This window comes from Drosophila grimshawi, unplaced genomic scaffold (assembly GCF_018153295.1).
Source record: "Drosophila grimshawi isolate 15287-2541.00 unplaced genomic scaffold, ASM1815329v1 contig_311, whole genome shotgun sequence".
Lineage (NCBI taxonomy): Eukaryota > Metazoa > Arthropoda > Insecta > Diptera > Drosophilidae > Drosophila > Drosophila grimshawi.
In genome coordinates, this window is record NW_025063098.1 from 17,892,065 (window position 1) to 17,912,089 (window position 20,025).

General features: G+C 41.7%; 3 protein-coding genes across 3 annotated transcripts; 2 read left to right on the forward strand and 1 right to left on the reverse strand.

Annotated features, from left to right (window-relative positions):
- Positions 1–3: 3 nt before the first annotated feature.
- LOC6567491 (EH domain-containing protein 3) lies at positions 4–11,464 on the forward strand. The gene is made up of 3 exons (XM_032739947.1): positions 4–1,781; positions 10,571–10,744; positions 10,819–11,464. Exons 1-3 carry the CDS (start codon positions 557–559, stop codon positions 11,022–11,024), a joined length of 1,605 nt encoding a protein of 534 aa, XP_032595838.1. The 5' UTR covers positions 4–556; the 3' UTR covers positions 11,025–11,464.
- A 486-nt stretch (positions 11,465–11,950) lies between these two features.
- Positions 11,951–12,639, forward strand: LOC6567490 (rhodanese domain-containing protein CG4456). Its single transcript, XM_001993853.2, has 3 exons — positions 11,951–12,178; positions 12,263–12,422; positions 12,492–12,639. Exons 1-3 carry the CDS (start codon positions 12,058–12,060, stop codon positions 12,544–12,546), a joined length of 336 nt encoding a protein of 111 aa, XP_001993889.1. The 5' UTR covers positions 11,951–12,057; the 3' UTR covers positions 12,547–12,639.
- Positions 12,440–19,927, reverse strand: LOC6567489 (DNA polymerase theta). The gene is made up of 8 exons (XM_001993852.2): positions 18,076–19,927; positions 17,425–17,798; positions 16,795–17,366; positions 14,290–16,732; positions 14,021–14,228; positions 13,160–13,961; positions 12,976–13,088; positions 12,440–12,920 (listed from the first exon to the last, which is right to left on the reverse strand). The coding sequence occupies exons 1-8, from the start codon at positions 19,907–19,909 to the stop codon at positions 12,610–12,612; spliced, it is 6,657 nt and encodes a 2,218-aa protein (XP_001993888.1). The 5' UTR covers positions 19,910–19,927; the 3' UTR covers positions 12,440–12,609.
- Between the last annotated feature and the right edge of the window lie 98 nt (positions 19,928–20,025).

Consider the following 20,025-nt stretch of genomic DNA (forward strand, 5'->3'; position numbering starts at 1 on the left):
ATATTTTCAAAAGGGGCTCCCAAAAGTTACATTATTTTAAGTTTATGTATATTTTTTACGGAGTTGAATCGCTCAAATGTGCTGCCACCCTGGACTGTAACTATCGCAACAAGCTGCTTCGGCAATCGGTTATCGGTGCGCACTACTCGATAGCTTTATATCAGTTCATATTGGATTTGGAATTGCAGCCTTGGTGTCTGTCGCTTATAGTACCGAAACGCGGCCCAGTTTTTTTGTTTTATTATTATTATTCCAAAAATATACAACGTACGCCGCGCGTGAATCATTCGCGACGTCTCGCCTTAAATCGAGTGTACACATCATAAATTTCAACGAAACCAACAAAAAATTTAATATTCATCAATTTTTGTTGTTGTTTTACACGTGGACACTCGCATTTCAATTCGCCCGATAATATTTATTGAATATCGCCGTCGCTGCGCTTCGCCCCCGCCCCGCACGCCCCCGTCTGCCCCATCGTCCGTGTGTGTTACGAATTTTGTATAAATAGTTGTGTGTTCTCAAAAAGAAATATAATAAAAATAAAACAAAAAATATGTTTAGTTTTCTGAAGCGCGAGACTAAAAATCAAGAGGTGGTCGAGAATGTCATCGGTGAGCTGAAGAAAATCTATCGCAGCAAATTGTTGCCATTGGAGGAACATTATCAATTCCATGATTTTCACTCGCCAAAGCTGGAGGATCCGGATTTCGATGCGAAGCCGATGATCTTGCTGGTGGGGCAGTACTCGACGGGCAAGACAACCTTCATTCGTTACCTGTTGGAGCGTGATTTTCCCGGCATACGCATCGGACCGGAGCCGACAACAGATCGTTTCATTGCCGTTATGTACGATGACAAGGAGGGCGTTATTCCCGGCAATGCACTCGTCGTCGATCCCAAGAAACAATTCCGGCCATTGTCGAAATACGGCAACGCCTTCCTCAATCGTTTCCAGTGCTCGAGTGTTTCGTCGCCGGTGCTGAATGCCATTTCCATTGTGGATACGCCGGGCATTTTGTCCGGCGAGAAGCAGCGCATCGATCGTGGCTATGATTTTACGGGCGTGCTCGAATGGTTTGCGGAGCGTGTGGATCGCATCATTCTGCTCTTCGATGCGCACAAGCTGGACATCTCCGATGAGTTTAGGCGTTCGATTGAGGCGCTCAAGGGGCACGATGACAAGATCCGGATCATATTGAACAAGGCGGATATGATTGATCATCAGCAGCTGATGCGGGTTTATGGCGCGCTGATGTGGTCGCTGGGCAAGGTGCTGCAGACGCCGGAGGTGGCACGTGTCTACATCGGCAGCTTCTGGGATCAGCCGTTGCGCTTCGATGCCAATCGGCGTCTGTTCGAGGACGAGGAACAGGATCTGTTCCGGGATCTGCAATCATTGCCACGAAATGCGGCATTGCGTAAACTCAACGATCTGATTAAGCGTGCGCGTCTGGCCAAGGTGCATGCGTTCATCATTGCAGAACTGCGCAAGGATATGCCATCGATGTTCGGCAAGGATAGCAAAAAGAAGGATCTGATCAAGAATCTGGGACAGGTCTATGATCGCATTCAACGGGAACACTCCATATCCCCCGGCGATTTTCCGGATGTGAAGAAAATGCAGGATCTGCTGCAGCATCAGGACTTTTCCAAATTCCATTCACTCAAGCCCCATCTGCTGGACATTGTCGACAATATGCTGGCCAAGGATATTGCGCGACTCATGGAAATGATTCCCCAGGAGGAGATGTCACTCGTCCAAGATCCAGTAGTCAAGGGTGAGTTAATATTGTAGCACATATATATATATCTGCCTTATCTTGGCTACAACACTCTACAAAATTGTCTCTTTTGTCCGTTCTCATCGTCCTCGTCCTCGCCCTCGTCTAGCAATCGAAGGTAATCATAATAAACTTCAAAGCAGCACTTTTCAATTGTTCAATTGTTCACTTGCTTAATCACCTGGTCACACTATCCACTTGCATACAAAATCGATATAAATCGATAAATACACATTTCAGCACCTAGCAGAAATGAAATATTGTTTAGCGCTTAACACATTTCCAGGAGTGATAAGTCAGCTGATTCATATTGCCCTCATTGCATTCCATGGCATTCCACAACTGCAATTTCTTGATATTTTTGAGTTATCCAACGAAAGCAATTAATGATCACATGTTAATGCTGCCGGTTTTTGTTTTTAGATTCAGCACATTTGGAATTAATGTTGCCAAATTTGTTGTATGTTAAATTCCTGAAATTGGAACTCTATTTTGTTGCTATTCCCAAGCGGAACATGACCCCGAAAGCGGTTTATATAGATGTCATGAATATAACATTTTGACGATTGTCTGCAAAGCTAGACTGGAACATTTTCTACCGTCTCAGACAGCTTTTCCAAAAAAAATAAAAAAAAATCTTTGCGCACGCGCAACTTTTGCAAAAAATACAGCTAAAAGCAAAACACAAGTTGACCCAGTTAACAAATAGTCATGCCAAATTGTTGAAAACAAGTTTACACACACACACAGAAACACAACAAATTCACAGCTAGTGCGAGCGAGCGAGACAGAGATATATTTGAGACCGCTGAATGTGTCTAATGAATGCAGCAATTACAGTTTAAGTGCTTAGCAGCGCATGCAGCGTGCAGCATGCAGCATGGAAAGCTACAGGAGATATACTTGGGCATTTCCACTCGCTTTCCTAGCATCATACATATATGTATATATAGTTTATCATGTCTAAAACAAATTTCCTCTTTCACTTAATTGTCTTTGGCTTACTGACTTGCAGCTTCCTCTTCTCGCACTTATGCAATGTGGCTTATTTAAATAATATAAAATATTTATGTTTAAAATAATTGCAATTTTTTCAAAGGTTTATTTTGAATATATTCTTTAGTATTACTCTATAACTTACAGTCAGTATTGCTCCTGGAAGTACTAAAAAACAAGCAATAAAATAATAGCATCACCTGCGCACTTTATTTCTATAAAGTTCGTTTAAGTATTTCTAATTTTCATAATTAAATAATAATTTCAAAATTTGAAAAGTGTTGCTATTATTTTTTCGTTCATTTTCTTCGTTTTCATAAATGTTCTTAAATAAGTTGAAAACCTATTAGCTTATTTTCAAGAGTCTTTCACTTCTAAAAACGAGTTCATAAATTCTTTAAACTCACAAACTTAAAAGACACATTTTCAAACATTTCTTGTCAAAGTGGATTTGTAACTGTATGTTGTCAAATATGTATATATATATATATATATAGGTATATATGTTGTATCTCATATCTGAAACCAATTTCCCCTTTCAATTAATTGCCTTTGTCTATTTGGTTCGCAGCTTCCTCTTTTCGCACTTATGCAATTGGGGCTCATATGTATGGAGAATATATATACATATATATACATACATATTACTATATATATTTATAGTTTTATACTGGCTAGGCAAACAGTGCGATAAGAGCGCTTCGCTGATAAGCGGAAAATTACTTTGTTTCTATGCTGGACGCACTTTTTTTCATATTTTTTCTATTTGTTTTTGGCGACAAGTAGAACTTAAATAATGTGCAATTCAAATAATTTTGTAAATAGCCAGCGAACGTTAAGGTAATAAGGCATTTTCAGTTTTAAGCTTTCATATCTAACACAAATACTGTGAATATATATGATAAGCAACAAATTTCTACTTGAAAATGGGTGGACATGGAACATGCAAACACTTAGCGAAAAAGTGTTTAAAAGTGCTACTAATGTGTATTTTGTACATAGTTCAATAGAGTTTGCTCTTATTATCATAGAACTCTTGTTTTAGAATTTTCTATGGATATTTTGTATAGGGGTTTCAGGAAAATGTTTAATAAGAAATTGCAGTGCTTAAATTGTGAAGTTTAATGAATAAAATTGTGCTATTAATGAGTATTTTGTAGATAGTTCAATAGCTTTTGCTCCTATTTAAGTATTTAGAAAATAAGTAATTGTGTTCCATTTGTAGAACAGTAAATTTTGTCCGTTTTTTATGAGGGTAACTACCTAAATACAACAACAACAAACTTATTATCACAACTTGGTCGTTGGCTGTCGTCATGTTCCAGTGATAACAATTATCGAACCGAATTGTTTGCCATGATGTAAGCAGTGAAAAAAGTGGCTCATTGAGTGACTCATGTCTAAGGGAAATGCCACTGAGAGTCGAGAGTGTGGAGAGTGGAGAGAGGAGAGAGAGCTCTTCATTCATTTTTAAGTGGGTACAGTCAGTCCACATACATATTTCACACTCCAGCGCTCAGCGGTTAGTTGGACACAGTCTGACCATCGACGCATCCAGATTCGGATTCAGATTCAGTTTCCAGCCAACCATGACGACGAGCACGCATTGAAAGCATTAACTTAAAACATTGAGACCAGACAAATCAGTGGAAAAACTAGTTAGATCTACACCTGTTGTGCATCCGACTATGAGATACCCAGCACTAAATTCATCAATATTTAAGTCTTAAATAATCTCGATAAATTGTGTTTTTGTTGTTAACTTTTGCGTACTCAATATTTATACCTCTATTTGCACTAGGTTTGCCTTGAATCAAGTACAAATTGTTAAATTATCATTGATTGACGTATGGAAAAATTGTAATAAAACCACCTTGAATATGAATATTAGACAGAAATTCGATTAGTATACAAAAGCTATGAATTTTCATACTAAAATCATAAAACGAAAAAAATTTTATTTTTTCTTCAATATTTGAAATCAAAGTAGTTTTTATTTATTTCAAGCTATTGTTTCAGATACATAATTGTATTAGCTTAGAGCATTTAATATTCTGCTTTATATAAATGCACTTATTCCAATTGCTTTGGGGGCATTAGTAATTGCTGTTTGATCAGTGTAATAAATATATAAAAAACGATTATAATTCTCGTGTAAATTGTATTTAATGATGTCCTCTGTGTGAGTGTGTGTGTGTGTTTGACCTATGAACCCCCCCACTTCGATAGATAGTCTGTGATTCGACTTTGGTCGTGTGGAATGGGAAAGTTCAAGGTCTTTTGGGTGGCGCTATGTGCCCAATTACTACAACGTCTAACGATTGCTTTGGCACCTGTTTGTTTTCACTTCGTAAAATGTTTATTGGTTGTGCAGCAGCTTTTTAACATTTATAGGCCAAGTCAAATAACGCATTTGTTTGTTGTGGCTATCTTTCGGGTTATCGCGTTGCCAGGCTCTGCTCCTCTTCAGATAGATATCACTAAGTCTCTATGAATGTAGATATAGATAAAAATCAGTTCAAGAAGCAACGCTTATCGAAAGTTCATAGCTGAGAAATTCACACCCCACTAAAAGCGAAGAAGAAGAAGAAGAAGAAGCAGTAGCAGACAAACACCCAAAATGTGTCTCATGCTCTCTGTAAAGAGGCGTTCAACGTTCAACGCCCAATTGTCGTCTGGTTAGCACTGTTCTAATTTCCAGCAACAAAGAACTCGCTCTGTTATCTGTACAGGGCTGCAAAAACAAAAAAAAACATACAGATATGCATATATATATATATATATATATATATATATATATATATATATATATACATACATGTGTACATATGACTAAACAGAGTATATTATTAAGTAATACTTTTGCCACATGACGTTTCTGTTCTGTTATACGACACTTGTATGTTAATAAAAACGAGCAACTACATAAAGTGTGACCAGCTGTGCTTATTAAGATCATATGTATTCCATGCACGAATATACACACACACATACAGACTCACACACAGATGAGAAAATGAAAATAATTATTATCTAATAAGTGAACAGCGCCAAAAACAGCAGCATTAACAGCGCGCAAGAGGAAGAAAATGAATTGAAAACGTCGCGAGTTGTACACTCTTTATGTATTTATTTATTTATTACTTATTAAGATTAATTCTTAGCGATTGAAATTCTAATGAATGACTTTTAATTAATTATTGTCATGTGTGCACTTATACATTTATTTATAAGTAAACAGGATGTACAAATGAGCGTAGAGCTTTCATAAGTGTGAAATTTATGTAAGCATCATTAATCATTAAGCTTTCGTTGTGCATTAAGCTGCCCTCAATCAAAAAGCTCAGTCTTCAGGAGAAGAGAAGAAGAAAATGACTTGATAACTTTTGTGTATTTATTTTTGAGCATTAAGAAATTGCTTGGAAACACATAAAAAGCTCATGTTTCCCGCAGATCAAAGCGTTTGGCGACAAAACATATACTTGTATATATATAAGCAACAACAAGAGTAAGCGACCCAACCCATTATTGAATCATGCCTTTATAGCTTTTATAAATAAATCTCGGGGAGATGACTACACATACAAGTTTATATATTTTTAAAAGGTAATTTAATTGCCTTTCATATCATAAAAATTAAAAACAGGGATTGATATCACAAAAAAAGCTCAATGTACGAATTAAAAAAACCAGTTGAAAATTTGCAGTTTGAAATAGTTTTGTAATGCCATTCACCTTCAGTTAGGGTATAATAGTAAATGCTTTTAAATTGCAAATTTACAGGCACACAATAAGAACAATCTCCCCTCAACCCGTCTCATATTTTGCATAAGTCGCGCAGCTAAGCTCTGGCAAAGGCAGCGTATTTTTTTTTTTAAGCTGGGGCCAAACCCATTGCAACCCATTCAATTTTTTATTGCACACACACACACAAACCTCTCTGTGTGTAGAGGAGCAGTAACTAGTTGCGTCCAGATAGATATACTCTTGATGCGATGCGGCACGGCAACCTGAGGCCGCGTATCAATTTGTGTGTGTGGCAGCACGGCGCCGACTGGTCGCGTGTGCCACATTAAGTGGCCCCATCCTATGCAGCAGTGAACATCAAATTGGAATTGAAATTGAGAGAGACAATTCAGGGCGCTTCCACTGGAGACTCTTTATTTTTTTCTTTTCCTTTTTTAAAATGGACTTGCACTAAACGCAGGAAGAAAGCATTTATTTGATGATTTAGTCGTCTATACAAGCATTTCTAGAATGATTCCGCAAAATGTGGCCATTTAAGACTAGACACATTTGAGGTCCACTTGACTGATCTTCTAATTAAACGATTAGCGCATTACGCGGAGGCCTTGCGAAAGCATTTACTATATATATATAGTATGGAATCTATACTATTTATATATACGTATACATTTCGCCAAAAAATCCATGCCAATCCAAAAAATGCCACTAAAGCGATCGAATCTGATGTCATTCGATCACATTTCACATATGCGTCATGCGGCGGGGTATTAAAAGCAACGCCCATTTGTCTTCCCTTGGATTAGCCGATTCAAGTACGTAATAGAGATTTTGTTAGAGTACCTGAGTTTAAATACTCTCAAAAGAAAGTTGCTTCGGAGAAACAAGTACTTGGTCGCAAATTATGACTGATATTTCCAAAGAATCTGCACTTTTAATTACTAAATAAACAAACAAAAAAATCACATAATATAATTTATTTTTAGAAATGATTAAATTTCGAATTTTTCGCATATTTTACAAATTATTGCTTAGGAATAGGGTTTCTAGAAATTATTATTAATTGTATAATTTAGAAAACTGCACAAATTATAATTATAATTGTTAAAGAATTGTCACATAAATAATTAACAAAAAAACCTACTTTAAATTATTTATAAACATGATGAATTTTCAATTTTGATTTTTTGCATAAGAATCAAATATTTCTATAAATTAATATTACTCGTGCAATTAAATAAACTTTAGATAATTTGCATTTCCAAAGAATTATCACTTAAATATTGATGAAATAAAACCTAATAAGACTTATTTATTGAAATGATACAATTTTAAAATCTTTTTGCGTCTATTTTTAATTTTTTACATGAGAAGTATTTCTAGAAATTACATGTGTTTCACACCCTCTAATAAATCAGTAAGACCCTCTCCATACACTGACCGAAAGAAACTCCAACAAGTGAATGAACTTGCCGCCTAAAAATACCCCTTGGGAGATGCAGTGCCAAAAGATATACCCAACCCCAAAAGAGTGCGCTGATAATGTGAATAACGAGGCGAACCAGTCGAAAATCAAAGTCAAGAACGCCTCAGCATCGCCGAACACGACGCTAATTTTGTGTGTCGAATGTGTCGAAAGTGTCGAATGTGTCGAATGTGTCGAGTGCGAGGAGAGTCGCCTCCGATTGGTGTTCTTTCTCTGCTTATTTGTCGTCAGCCGTTTTATTGTTGTTTACTTTATTTATTCGTGATTTTCCGCTTTGGTTTCCACTTTGTCTCAGTGCATTTCCGTTTGTATTTCCTTTGTTGTAGTTGTATGCTCATGCGGGCAATTGACCTTAGAGCTTAGAGGGAAAAGCATCAAAGATAGTTTTCCTATTGTTTCCTGCCATTGTCTACACCAACAGAGTCATTGATTTGCTTGTACTTAAAATATAATTTAAAAGAAGCACAACAATTTATAAAGAATTTTCTTAGTTTACATTGAAGCCCATTATCTTAATACAATTTATTAATATTGTATAGCTTAGAGCTATTCTCCCGTCAGCCCGGATCGATATGATGATAACAAGAATTTAAGTCGGCATAAGACATATTTCCTTAGGAGATTGCATAAAGTAGATTCTTCATAATTTCAGTTGGAAACCAAATGTTGTTGCCAAGATTGGTTCAATACAATTTTCTGAGATTTTCATTACAACTGCTAGCGGAAGAATATCTTGAGTACATTATGCATTTATTATAATTCATTTGTTTGATTTAGAAATACTTCCGCATCACAATCAACTTTGCACAGATTGTGCTCTTGGAAACAGAGACAATTTAGCACTAGATTTATTCATTCTTCAGTTGCCTCGTTTGCTTATCTTGTATATTGTTTGTTATCAACACATGTGCAATATGTTTAGCAATATGCTGCTAAAAAGTTTCAACCCACTCTCAGATTTGACTCGTTCTTTTTATTATTATTATTTTTTTTGGCAATGGCACACTAATTTTTCTGTCGTAGTTTTCCAAGTGTGCGTCAAAAAGAAAAGAAATTTGAACGCTTTGTCACGCTCGTCTCGCACCAGTATGTAGACCTCTCTCTCTCTCTCTCTCTATCTCAGTCTTTCCTCTCTCTCTCTCTCTCTTTCTCTCTCTGTCTTTTACTTAATTTCTTTTTATGCATTTGTGTATCGCAGAAGAGGAGGAGGTCGATATGTGCGAGGAGCCGCAGGTTCTGACCCCGGGCACACAGAGTGCTCAGTTTGTGGAGCGCTTCGATCGCTGGCTGCAGAATCTCCGCCAGCAGCAGCTCAGATTGTTCAGCAGCTGCACAAGTAGAGTAGGCCATATCGAGAACGAGGCAGAAACTGAAACTGAAAAACACATCGAAATCGCAACACCCGCCAGCTCAGGGTCTGCTGCAGTCAATCCCGAACCCAATCTTGATAACCCAGAACCAGAACCGCAGCCAGAACCTGAGCCAAAGCCAGAGCCAGTTACTGATGTAAGCAAGCTTAACTATTTTTGTCGAACTCGCCGCCTAAATATTCATTTGCTTTAATGAAGTTAATAAAGAGAGAAGAGCGCCAACTTCGGCAAACCGAAGATTATATGCCCTTGCAGACGGCAAGGGAGCTAAGTGATATAGTAGAGTTCCGAAGTTGACAATTTCTTGCCAAGTAGTAGTTAGTAGTCTCATAATACGCTTGGCTTATTTTGATGCACAAAAAGAGTTATTCCATAGATCTCATCTGCGACAGATAGTTTCTATGGCTGCTTTCTGATAAATTGATCCAGAAAGAAAAAAAATAATAGCATAATTCTCAAGAAATGTTTTCAAAGGTGTATTTTTAAATTTCTACTAAAGTTAAGACGGTTTTTGGAAAACGACTCATGCAAAAGTGAGATAAAAAGAAAACATAATTTTGTATCCCATTTTCAACTTACTTTAATTAAATTAATTAAAATTATGGCACTTTTCCTTTCAAATGAATATATATACAAAAGATACAGAATCAGTATTAATTTATAGGGGAAATACTAAACAATATATTAAAAATCAACGTTTGAAAAAATTTCAAAACTAATGATTAGTTTTTTCATACGTATATTATTTTTTTTTTTCGCAATTATATGTTCTAAATGACAGCAAAAGTTCCCAGTTTGGCTGGTCAAGAATATATATAAAACAACAACTATAAAAAGGCCTCTGCAAGGGTACAAATATGTGTGGGGCACTTGCCACATGAGGGAGGCGCCATACGCAACGCACTCGTTTGTGATGTTGCACTTTCAAGTAGACTAGACAGCTAAAGTACGTACTTAAGTCTATGGCCTGAGGACGTCCCAGTTTTGGCCCATGGCCAACGACGTCGTCAATTGGAGCCTAAACGATCTGAAGGTTTTTAATTGCGCCTAATTGAGTGCGGACAACGCACCGAACAAACTAAGATTGCATATGCTTCATTAATCTACGACACACACACACACAAACTGAAATCGATTTGTAATTGAAAACTATAAACTATATCGATTGGGTTACACCATTTTTCTTGCAGGAGGTGCCTTCGAGGGCGTCATCGACGACACTGTCTCACCGTTTGGCTACATGAAGGGCGAGGGCATCGATGCTGGATACGGCGAGCACGAATGGATATGCAACAAGGATAAACCACGCACAGATGTCATCTTCAACGAGCTGGGACCGGTCGATGGCAAAATATCCGGGTCAAGTAAGTTGAATAACAATAATATTGGTGCTTCAAATTAATAATAATTAACACACTAAATTCTTCAACAATTGCAGCTGCCAAGCAGGAGCTCATCAAATCGAAACTGCCTAATTCAGTGCTTAGCAAAATCTGGAAATTGTCCGATATTGATTGCGATGGTTTTCTGGACATTGATGAATTTGCGCTGGCGATGCACTTAATCAATGTCAAAGTGGATGGTTGTGAGCTGCCAACTGTGCTGCCGGAGCACTTAATACCACCGTCGAAGCGTCTTGACTAATGCTGCAACAATATGCAAAAACGAAGAACACACACACAAAACCGCACACACACACAAAACGGAATTTGCCGGCAACTCCTATGCAATAATGCAGCACTCTGTTTGTTCTGCTTCTTTAGTTCAATGGCAAGAAAACAGAAAAAAAGAAGGAATTATCTTTTTATACGTACTTTATTCGTCTATAATAATATTGCTAATCATGGGTATTAAAACACACCAATGCAAAAGCACCAAGCAAAACATAAATTCATAGAATTTACACAAGTAATATTTTTGGATAAATAACAATCAATTCTAAATTGTAATGCGAGAGGAAATAATAATTAGTGGAATTATACACTCAAAAAAAAAAAGTGTTGTATATGCACCGCCTAGACACCCAACGTAAATGTTGATTTAAGAGAAAAGTACAGAATAAATACTTGATCTATGATAATGAATTGGAATTGGCACGAAATGAATGAATGGAAAAAGAAAGTATACAATACATGTAGGTTAAAATATGTCTATGCCCTTTGAAGTTTGCAACAAAACTGAGCCACTTTTGATATACATATTTTATATACATAATAATGTATATATATATATAAATATATACATACATATTTATACACAATGCATTGAAGTTGGTTTAAAAGTAACATATTTATTTGCAATCTTGTTTAATTTATCAAAATGCTCTGCGCATGCAATGAGAATTGTGCAATTTTATTGTTGATTTAGTAAAGCAAATTATTAACTTTGCTTCTTATTTAGTGAATTCTTGAATATTAATAATGTGAATTGATAAATTACTTTAAAAGAAAATGTGTAAATTACAAATAAAACGAAACATTTTTAAAATGTGCTTTTAAATATAACACTAAATTTGGCAAAATGTGGTCACACTGCCTTTTTCGTTGATAGCTTTCGATATACATGCTGCCAATCGAAAACAAATTTCGGCATTCATTTCAATTGGTCGTTTACCTGATAGTCCCAAATTTTCTGTTACCTGAGCATATTGAACTGACCATTTTAATCAGTAACTAAAATGGCAACCTACGAAGAAGTCAAAAACATTCCCAACGAACCCTCGAAATATTTATTCGATGTTCGCAACAAATCTGAACTAGAAGAGACTGGCACATTACCGGCTAGCATTAATATACCGCGTAAGTAGTTAAGACACATAGAATAATTAATTACAAGAACAAAATGATGTCATACTGATTACTTTTATGTTTTCCTTATGTCAGTGCCTGATCTTGAAAAGGCGCTCAATTTACCTGATGGCGACTTCAAGACGTCGTATGGACGCGCTAAGCCGTCCACGGACGCTGTGATGATATTCTCTTGCAAGGCAGGCGGGCGTGCGGCACGTGCTGCGAATTTGGCCAAGACGCTGGGATTTACCAAGTAAGAAATATGCACAGTCATGCTGATACATAAGAATGTATATTTATTAAAACGTGCTCTAATTTGCAGCGCCGTAGCCTATGCTGGCTCATGGACTGAGTGGGAACAAAAACAAGCTAAATAAAACTGAAAGAACAAAACGAATAATAAATATCATTTGTAAAACATATGTCAATCAATAAAAGCACTAAACGTTGACCTCCTGTAGGTCACCCCAGCTGCGACCTATTTTTAGCTTCACCCTGAGCGGCACACTTAATTTGACACAGTTTTCCATCGTCAGACTGAGGACTTTGGCCACTTTCTTCGCCTTATCCACGGGCACCTCAAAGATGAGTTCATCGTGCAGATGCAGCACCAAATTGACGGCATTTTCCGCCAAGCCCAGCTTCTCCCGATAACGTCCAATATTCTTTTCCATGCGCAAAATGGCACTTTTCGCAATATCTGCCGCCGAGCCTTGGATAGTGGAATTGATCGCCTGGCGCTCGGCTTGATCTGCACAAGAAATGCGTTAAGCAAAATGAAAAGAAAATCTAACTGAAATACGCACTTTTTATCTGTGGCTCGCCACTGTTGATATGATCCAGATAGCGACGTCGACCCGTTATCGTCTCCACGTAGCCATTGTTCCTCGCAAACTTGACCACTTTCATGGCATAGGCTCTGTGAATATAGATTACAGAAATAAGTTGTAACGCATCGAATTATTATTTGGGTATACAACATAGACTCACTTGATGCCGGCATATGCCAAATGGAACTGTTCTGAGATCATCTGTGCCTCCTGCTCTGTACATTTGAGTGATTCGGCCAGGCTGCGCATGCCCATGCCATAGACAATGCCATAGCAGATCTGCTTGGTGCCGTTGCGCAGTTGCTCGGACACCTCCGACTCGGGTATTTTATTCCAATGCGCCGCAATGGCTGTGAACAGATCCTGCGGCGAGTTCATTACCTTGAGCAGTGCCTGATCCTGCGACAGGTGCGCTAAAATGCGCATCTCCAGCTGACAAAAATCGGCGGAGAGCAGACACCGTTTCCCATCCATTGGTGCAAAGGCGCTGCGACACGATATATTGATTTTCTCTGCACCCAGCTGGATCTCAAAGTCTTTGGCCACATTCTGCAGATTGGGCTCCGACATTGAGATGCGCCCCGTGGCCGTATAGGTGATACTCTGGCCGTGCACTCGGTTCGCCTGACAGCATTTCAGCAGTGGTTGCATGTTCTTTGAGAGCAGCATGCTCAGCTTCCGATAGTTGAGTATCAGCTGCGACATGGGCGAGTCCAGCTTCTCCAGAATCTGACGCGATGTGCTGATGCGTCCGTTTGCCTTGCGATGCAATCCCAGCACTTTAGCCACCGCTTGCGTGGAGCCTAAATTGAAACGCGAACCATGCAGCTCATAGATTTTCGCCTCCAGTTTCTTCATGGTGGCCAACATCTGTTGGAAGAGAGTCTGCAAACGATGCCCCTTGGCTGGGAAACCAATGGATTCCATGTGGCACAGCGAAATTTGTATGGGCATCTCCAATTCTGCAACGAGTTGGAGAAAGTTAGGGAGAGAGGAGCTGCTGAGAGTGTGATGCATCTACCTCGAAAGAACTTGAGCAACTGTCCCGTGCCAATCCGCTCGAGATTCTCGATCTGCCCGTTGAGTATGTGCACAGTGACACAGGCCTCGATGGAGGCGCGCACCTTGGCCATGATGGCGCTGCTGGCGTCCAGGCCATAGCTACTATAGCCGCGACCACTGCCGCATAGATTCGATAGAGCCGTGCACTCCGGTGCAAATTGCTGGCACTGCATTGGAATCGAAGCTCAACACAAATGGGAAACGCATAAATAATAATTCTATATTTACCAAATTTTGAAAGCTAAGCATCTTATCCGGCTGTAGCAGCCAGTTGCCCACTTTGGGATCCTCGAGCTGAACGTTCATCCTCTCCAATTGGGGCAGCACTTGCCGCAGCGTCTTCAGCTGCTCCTTGCCATCGTGCGTCAGGAGTGTTAGCTCCTGTCGCCCCATCAAACGGCACAATTGCTCCACTTTCATGCTGCTGCTGATTAGATGATCCTGTTGCTGTTGCCCTTCCTCGGACTGCATGTTAAGCCAGTAGATGACATTATCCGCCAGGCAAAAGGCAACTCCGGCCACAAAACTGCTGTCATCCACCTGAAAGTTGATCTGGGTGCCAGCAGCTGCCTCACGTTGTGCCGCCGCCGCCACCTGGTTGATCAACAGATTGGCGCCAATTAATGGCTTGCGTCTGCCCGCCTGCGCCTGCAATCCAACGCTGAAGCCACAACGCGTTGCCCGCTGCAGTTCACCGAATGCCAGCTGGAACAAGTCTTTGTTGCCGCATATATCAATGACATCGATGCTACTGAAACTGGATGCGTTCTCATCCGTCTTGGAGCAGCTGAGTATATGCGATGCATTCAGCTGCAGTGGTTGCTTTATCAGCGAGTTCTCCATGGACAGATTTGAGAGCTCGATGGAGGAGCCACCACTCGATGCGGACTCCGGTTCCGGTTGCGGTTCGGGTTTGGGACTCTGACGTCGCTTCGAGCGCAGCTGACAGGAGCGCATAAGCCGTGAGGCATGTGGGGTTAGAACAGTGCATCTGTCCGGTGATTCTTTTGGCTGCGAACTGGGAATCTCATCGGCTTCCGCGTGGCTTTTACTTTCCGCTGCGGTCAGCGCTGCCGTTAGACCTGTGTTTAGCATAAAGGAGTCGTCCTCGCCCGCAAACAGATCCTGCTCGAAAACAGTTGATTTGTTTGGCACCAGAACTGAGCCAGTGCTTTGATGATTACGTGGACTACGTCGTGGCAATTGAGTGGGTGTGTTATTCCTGCTTTTGTCGTGTGGCGTTTGAGTTCGTAATTCTTTTGCATTCAGATTCTCCTTTATGCTACTCGTCTCTGTTTGGAATTGCCTTACAATATTCCTGTCAGGCGTACAGCCGGGTAGAATCTCTGCTGGCGCATTGCCGGGCAGACCTTGGCGCATGTTTTCCATTGCGGCGCGTCTCTGGTTGATTTTCATCAGGGCCGCATGACGACGGTCCTCAATCTGCTTTCTGAGCAGCTCATTGCGGCTGGCTGCGCTTGTGCTGGGCTTCTCCTCTACCTGGACAATTGGTACATTGGTGCTGGAGCTGATCGGGTTACGTTCGGTGAGCACTTTCGGACTCGCTGGTGGATTCGACTTTTGGGTTATCGAATTTTTTATTACAGGTTCATCTGGTTTTATTGACTGCCTGGTCGCAGGACTTGCTTGCTCAATCTTGCGCACCTTGCTCAGCCTCTCGGCTCTGTCTGGAGTTTTGCGCTTAAGTTCTGAGCTCATCAGTGCTGCTGGAGGTTGTTGTTTAGCCTGATTCTGGACCTTCTCAAGTGACAGGTGCAACTCATTTACTTTTCTTATGTTATCACTTGTTACCTTGGAGCTGTCTAGAGTTTTGAGCTTGCGTTCTGATCTCAAAAGAGCTGCCGGACTCATTTGCTTAGCCTTGAAGATTTCTAGAGTTTTGCCCTTGACTTCTGAGTTCATCACAGCTGCTGGAGGCTGCTGTTTAGCCGAATCCTCCTCCACTGACATATGCAACTCTTCTACTTTTAAATTGCTACAGCTTTCTGTTGTCTTAGAGCTGGCTGGAGCACGTTGTTTAGCCTGCTCCTGCTCCTCCAGTGACATGTGCAGCTCAATTACTTTTGAATTGTCATCACTTATTGCCTTGGAGCTGGCGGCCACTTGTGTCCACTGGATGTTGCGCACACCAATCTCATGTTGCACAAACAGTCGCGCCTCCTGGATGAGCAGCTTTGCAGCGTCGGCAACTGTCATGCCCGCCTTGCCCGTTATGAAGAAATTCCTCGCCGAGTTGCGTTTAGCTGCCTCAATGGCGTCTTCATGCTCCTGCTGCTTGGCCGAGTCAAAACTTAGCGAATCGAAGAGCAGCTGCTCCAAAGCAAGCAGATTGGCGCCAGCCAGCTCCACGAGACTGGTGATGCCCGCATCGTGAAGCAATCGGGCACGCTTGTGCGTCAAGTCGGGCAGACGCATCAGATCGATGAGATCGCGATGGATGCCAAAGTAGAGGCGATCCTTGAACTGGGACACAACCAGGGCGAGTGTTGACCACTGCAACGAGTTGCAAAAGGCCGTCACAATGCCAGCAAAGGTGGAGGCCATCTGCTGAAGACTCTGCAGCATGCCGCGCTGGCATTTGAATTTGTGAGCCACCACATTGATGGGTGTCTCGTTGACCAGCTCCTGCAGCGCCAGCGCTGTGTAGAAGCTGCATAGAGAAGGACATAACTAATGACGGCATTTGGGCTTATTCTCTACCCCACCACTTACCGCTTGTGTATCTGCATGAGTTTGTAGTCAAGTTTCGTCTGGCCACGCATGGCGCGCACGAGGAACGCCTCCTTGACACCGATCAGTTCGCCCACCTTCTTCATGGCGGGATTCAGTTTCTCCCACATGTCCAGATAGAGCAGCCAGTCCACATCCTGCAGTTGATAGCACACCGAATATGGCGTAACTAGATACACGGCATGCAGTTCCGACTCGAGGACAAAACAACGACGCGACTTTTGCAGCTCTGCAAAGAGGATTAGGCCATCGGTTGGCGGCATCGATGAGGCTAGACAAGCAGCGCCCAAGCGCGTGGCAACATAGTGCTCGGTGTCCGTCTCCTCGTCCGTTTGCAAACGTATAAATTCGTACTCAACCAGGAAATCCAATGCATCAGTTATGTAATGTGCTTCATCCTCATCCTTATCCTCATCTTCTGTCTCCTTTTCCACCTGTGGATTCAACGTTTTTTGCACACTAAGCAGAGTGCAATTGAAGAAGCTATCAACGTCTTTTTTGCTGCTAGCCACTCCGGATGAGATGACCTCAAGCAGCGCCCGTTTCAGATGCGTCTGTAAACTTTTATAATTAAATATTTATGGGACACTTGAGTTTTGCTATGCTGCTTACGCTTCCGTCCAGATCTAAGCAGGATCTAATGGGCTTCAGTTGAGCCGTGACCAGTTCGCGTCCGATGCGCGCATTGCTCTCCGTGCAAATGAGTATGGATTCGCCCAGTGTGTCCTTGCCGGTGCGTCCAGCGCGACCAATCATCTGTCTGTAGGTCAACGAACTCATCTGCTTGCCACCAAACAAGGGCGATCGGATGAGCACACGACGTGCCGGCAGATTAACGCCCGAGCTCAAAGTGCTCGTGGCGACAATCACCTTCAAAGCGCCCGCCTTAAAGCTCGCCTCCACAATGTCCCGCTCCTCCGTGGTGAGTCCGGCATGATGAAAGGCACAGCCGTACGTAATCGCCTTGGACATGATCGCATCAAGACCTGTTGAGTAGTTTAATCTTTAATTCTTGAAGGGTTTAATGATGCAAGTGCAAGTCTATGTAGTAGACAGAAGGAAGCATCAGCGAGCCCAGTAAGTAAGTAAATATACACCTGGACAGTTAATGGCAATGCTTAAAATTAAGATAACTTTAATTTATCTAATGATTTGGATGGAAGACTTGTGCGTAAGCTAAAAGATCAAGGAAAACAATTGCAAAGAAACCAAAATGCAAATAATACCATATTAAATTAACTAAGGAAGCAGTCACTCAGCTACCTGTGGGTATATCTCGCAGCTGTTGTTTCACAACCTCAATGGACTCCGTGTTGAGCTGGGAGCGCAAACGTTTGGCCAATTTGCTGTCGGATTTGATGAGCGCATGCATTGCAGTGGCCAGCTGCACGGCCAGATTCTCGCACCAGTCCTTGGAGGGACAGAAGACAACGACGGAGCAGCCCTCGAGCAACGTTTCGATGCACAACTGGGCCACATGATCCGCATCGTTGCCTAGTGGCGGCACCTCGGAGCTGCTGCTGATGTTGCGCAAGAAACGCAGTTGATTGTCGTAGATCTTGTTGCCCACCTTGATCATCTCCTGCAGCGCCACCGGCCGGTAATCTGTGATGTAGAGTTCCGCGTTGAGCCACTGCTGGAGCAGTTGCACATTGGCCAATGTGGCCGACATGGTTATAATCTGGATTTGTAGCCCATGCTTGCGGGACATATACAGCACCTTGGCGAGCAGCAGCTCCAGGATGTAGCCACGACCCGCATCCGAAATGAGATGCACCTCGTCCACGACCACTGTGCCAATCTCATCCAGTTTGCCCTGCTCCAGCAATTTGTTAACAATCGAGTTGGCCTTCTCAATTGTGCAGATGGCCACGTGAATGCTCTCGAATCCGCCCGGCGGCGTGTAACCCCCAAAGAAACCTTCCACCCGGTAGCCGGCTGGCGTTAGCAGATCCTGCAGATAGAACATCTTCTCCCGCACCACCGAAATGAAGGGCAGGATGAGCAGCACCTTTTTACCACGCTCCAGCACCGTCTTCAACAGCAGAATTTCACTGACAAGTGTTTTGCCAGCGGATGTTGGCGCCGAGTAGACTAGATTCGAGTGCTCGAAGAGCACTTTGGGCTTGCAGAGGCACTCGACCTGCCAGTCGAACATTTGGACGACACCCTTCTTCTTGTACTCGCCGAGCACACTGTGCGGCAGATTCCAGGCGGAAATCAGCTTGAGCGCCTTCAAATCTATGGGATTTTGGGCGGGTGAATCTCTTGTGGCGGGTAATGAATCCTTTGTAATAGTTGAATCACTTGTGGTGGTTGAATCCCTTGTGGCGGTTGAATCCCTTGTGAAGGCTGGACTGCTGGGTGATAGGTACAACTGATTTGGTGACATGCTGCTCAAGTTCTGAGTGAATCTCTGGCAATGGGCGACACTCTGCTTGGCCATTTCGCAACGGCTGCGCATCAGATCCTTTTGGAGTTGCTGTGACGCCTCCGCATCCCTAACTGGCAGTAGAAAACTGCTCTCATCGAGATTCGCCAATTCAATGGGTGAATGATTAGTTCTCTCAACTGTTTCCGTTTCCGTATCCGTGCCGAAAACATCTTCTGTGCAAATTTGCGCCTCAAAAACCGATGTGGTGCTGACATTTTGCGAGTTACTTGCAAACACTTCGTCGTCTGCATCCAAGTTTGTAAGGATTTGGGAGACACGCATTTGTGATGTGTCTGCCTGCTTGCCCTTGGTCTGCTCCTGGTTTCGTGTTAGCGAAAAATCATCCTTAAAGAACTGCAAGTATTGTTCACAGCTGCCGTTTGTTTTTGTTGCTGCTCCTGTTATCCGCCCCAGCTTGGAGTCGGATTTACTGCGTCGAAATTGCTGGCGCTGTGACACATTCGATCTATTCACGGTGGACTGGGTGTACAGACGTTGAGGTCTCGATTTAAATTTGGGCGGAGATTCTTGGATGATTTCCAAGCCACTTGTTAGTTGATTGTTATTGTTATTCCTGAGTTTTTCTGCTTGTGGGCCTTTTAAATCGTTCTCTAGTTTCATGAACGTACTGTCGCTAAATCCAAAGGATTGCGAAAACGCCATCACTTCCAATTGTAATTTAATATTCTATTATAATACAATTTAAAAAATTAAGAAAATTAGCTTAAACAAAAAACAAAAATAAATAATTTCCGCGGACTTCCGACAGCGGCCTGCCA

Excerpts from the sequence above, each read along its gene's own strand:
- LOC6567491 (XM_032739947.1), top strand. The coding sequence starts at position 557 with ATGTTTAGTTTTCTGAAGCGCGAGACTAAAAATCAAGAGGTGGTCGAG. Across the intron at positions 1,782-10,570 it reads CCAAGATCCAGTAGTCAAGG|GAGGTGCCTTCGAGGGCGTC; the intron begins GTGAGTTAATAT and ends TTTTTCTTGCAG. Across the intron at positions 10,745-10,818 it reads TGGCAAAATATCCGGGTCAA|CTGCCAAGCAGGAGCTCATC; the intron begins GTAAGTTGAATA and ends CAACAATTGCAG.
- LOC6567490 (XM_001993853.2), top strand. The coding sequence starts at position 12,058 with ATGGCAACCTACGAAGAAGTCAAAAACATTCCCAACGAACCCTCGAAA. Across the intron at positions 12,179-12,262 it reads GGCTAGCATTAATATACCGC|TGCCTGATCTTGAAAAGGCG; the intron begins GTAAGTAGTTAA and ends TCCTTATGTCAG. Across the intron at positions 12,423-12,491 it reads AAGACGCTGGGATTTACCAA|CGCCGTAGCCTATGCTGGCT; the intron begins GTAAGAAATATG and ends TCTAATTTGCAG.
- LOC6567489 (XM_001993852.2), bottom strand. The coding sequence starts at position 19,909 with ATGGCGTTTTCGCAATCCTTTGGATTTAGCGACAGTACGTTCATGAAA. Across the intron at positions 17,367-17,424 it reads GCTTAGATCTGGACGGAAGC|ACGCATCTGAAACGGGCGCT; the intron begins GTAAGCAGCATA and ends AAAAGTTTACAG. Across the intron at positions 14,229-14,289 it reads TGCTTAGCTTTCAAAATTTG|TGCCAGCAATTTGCACCGGA; the intron begins GTAAATATAGAA and ends ATTCCAATGCAG.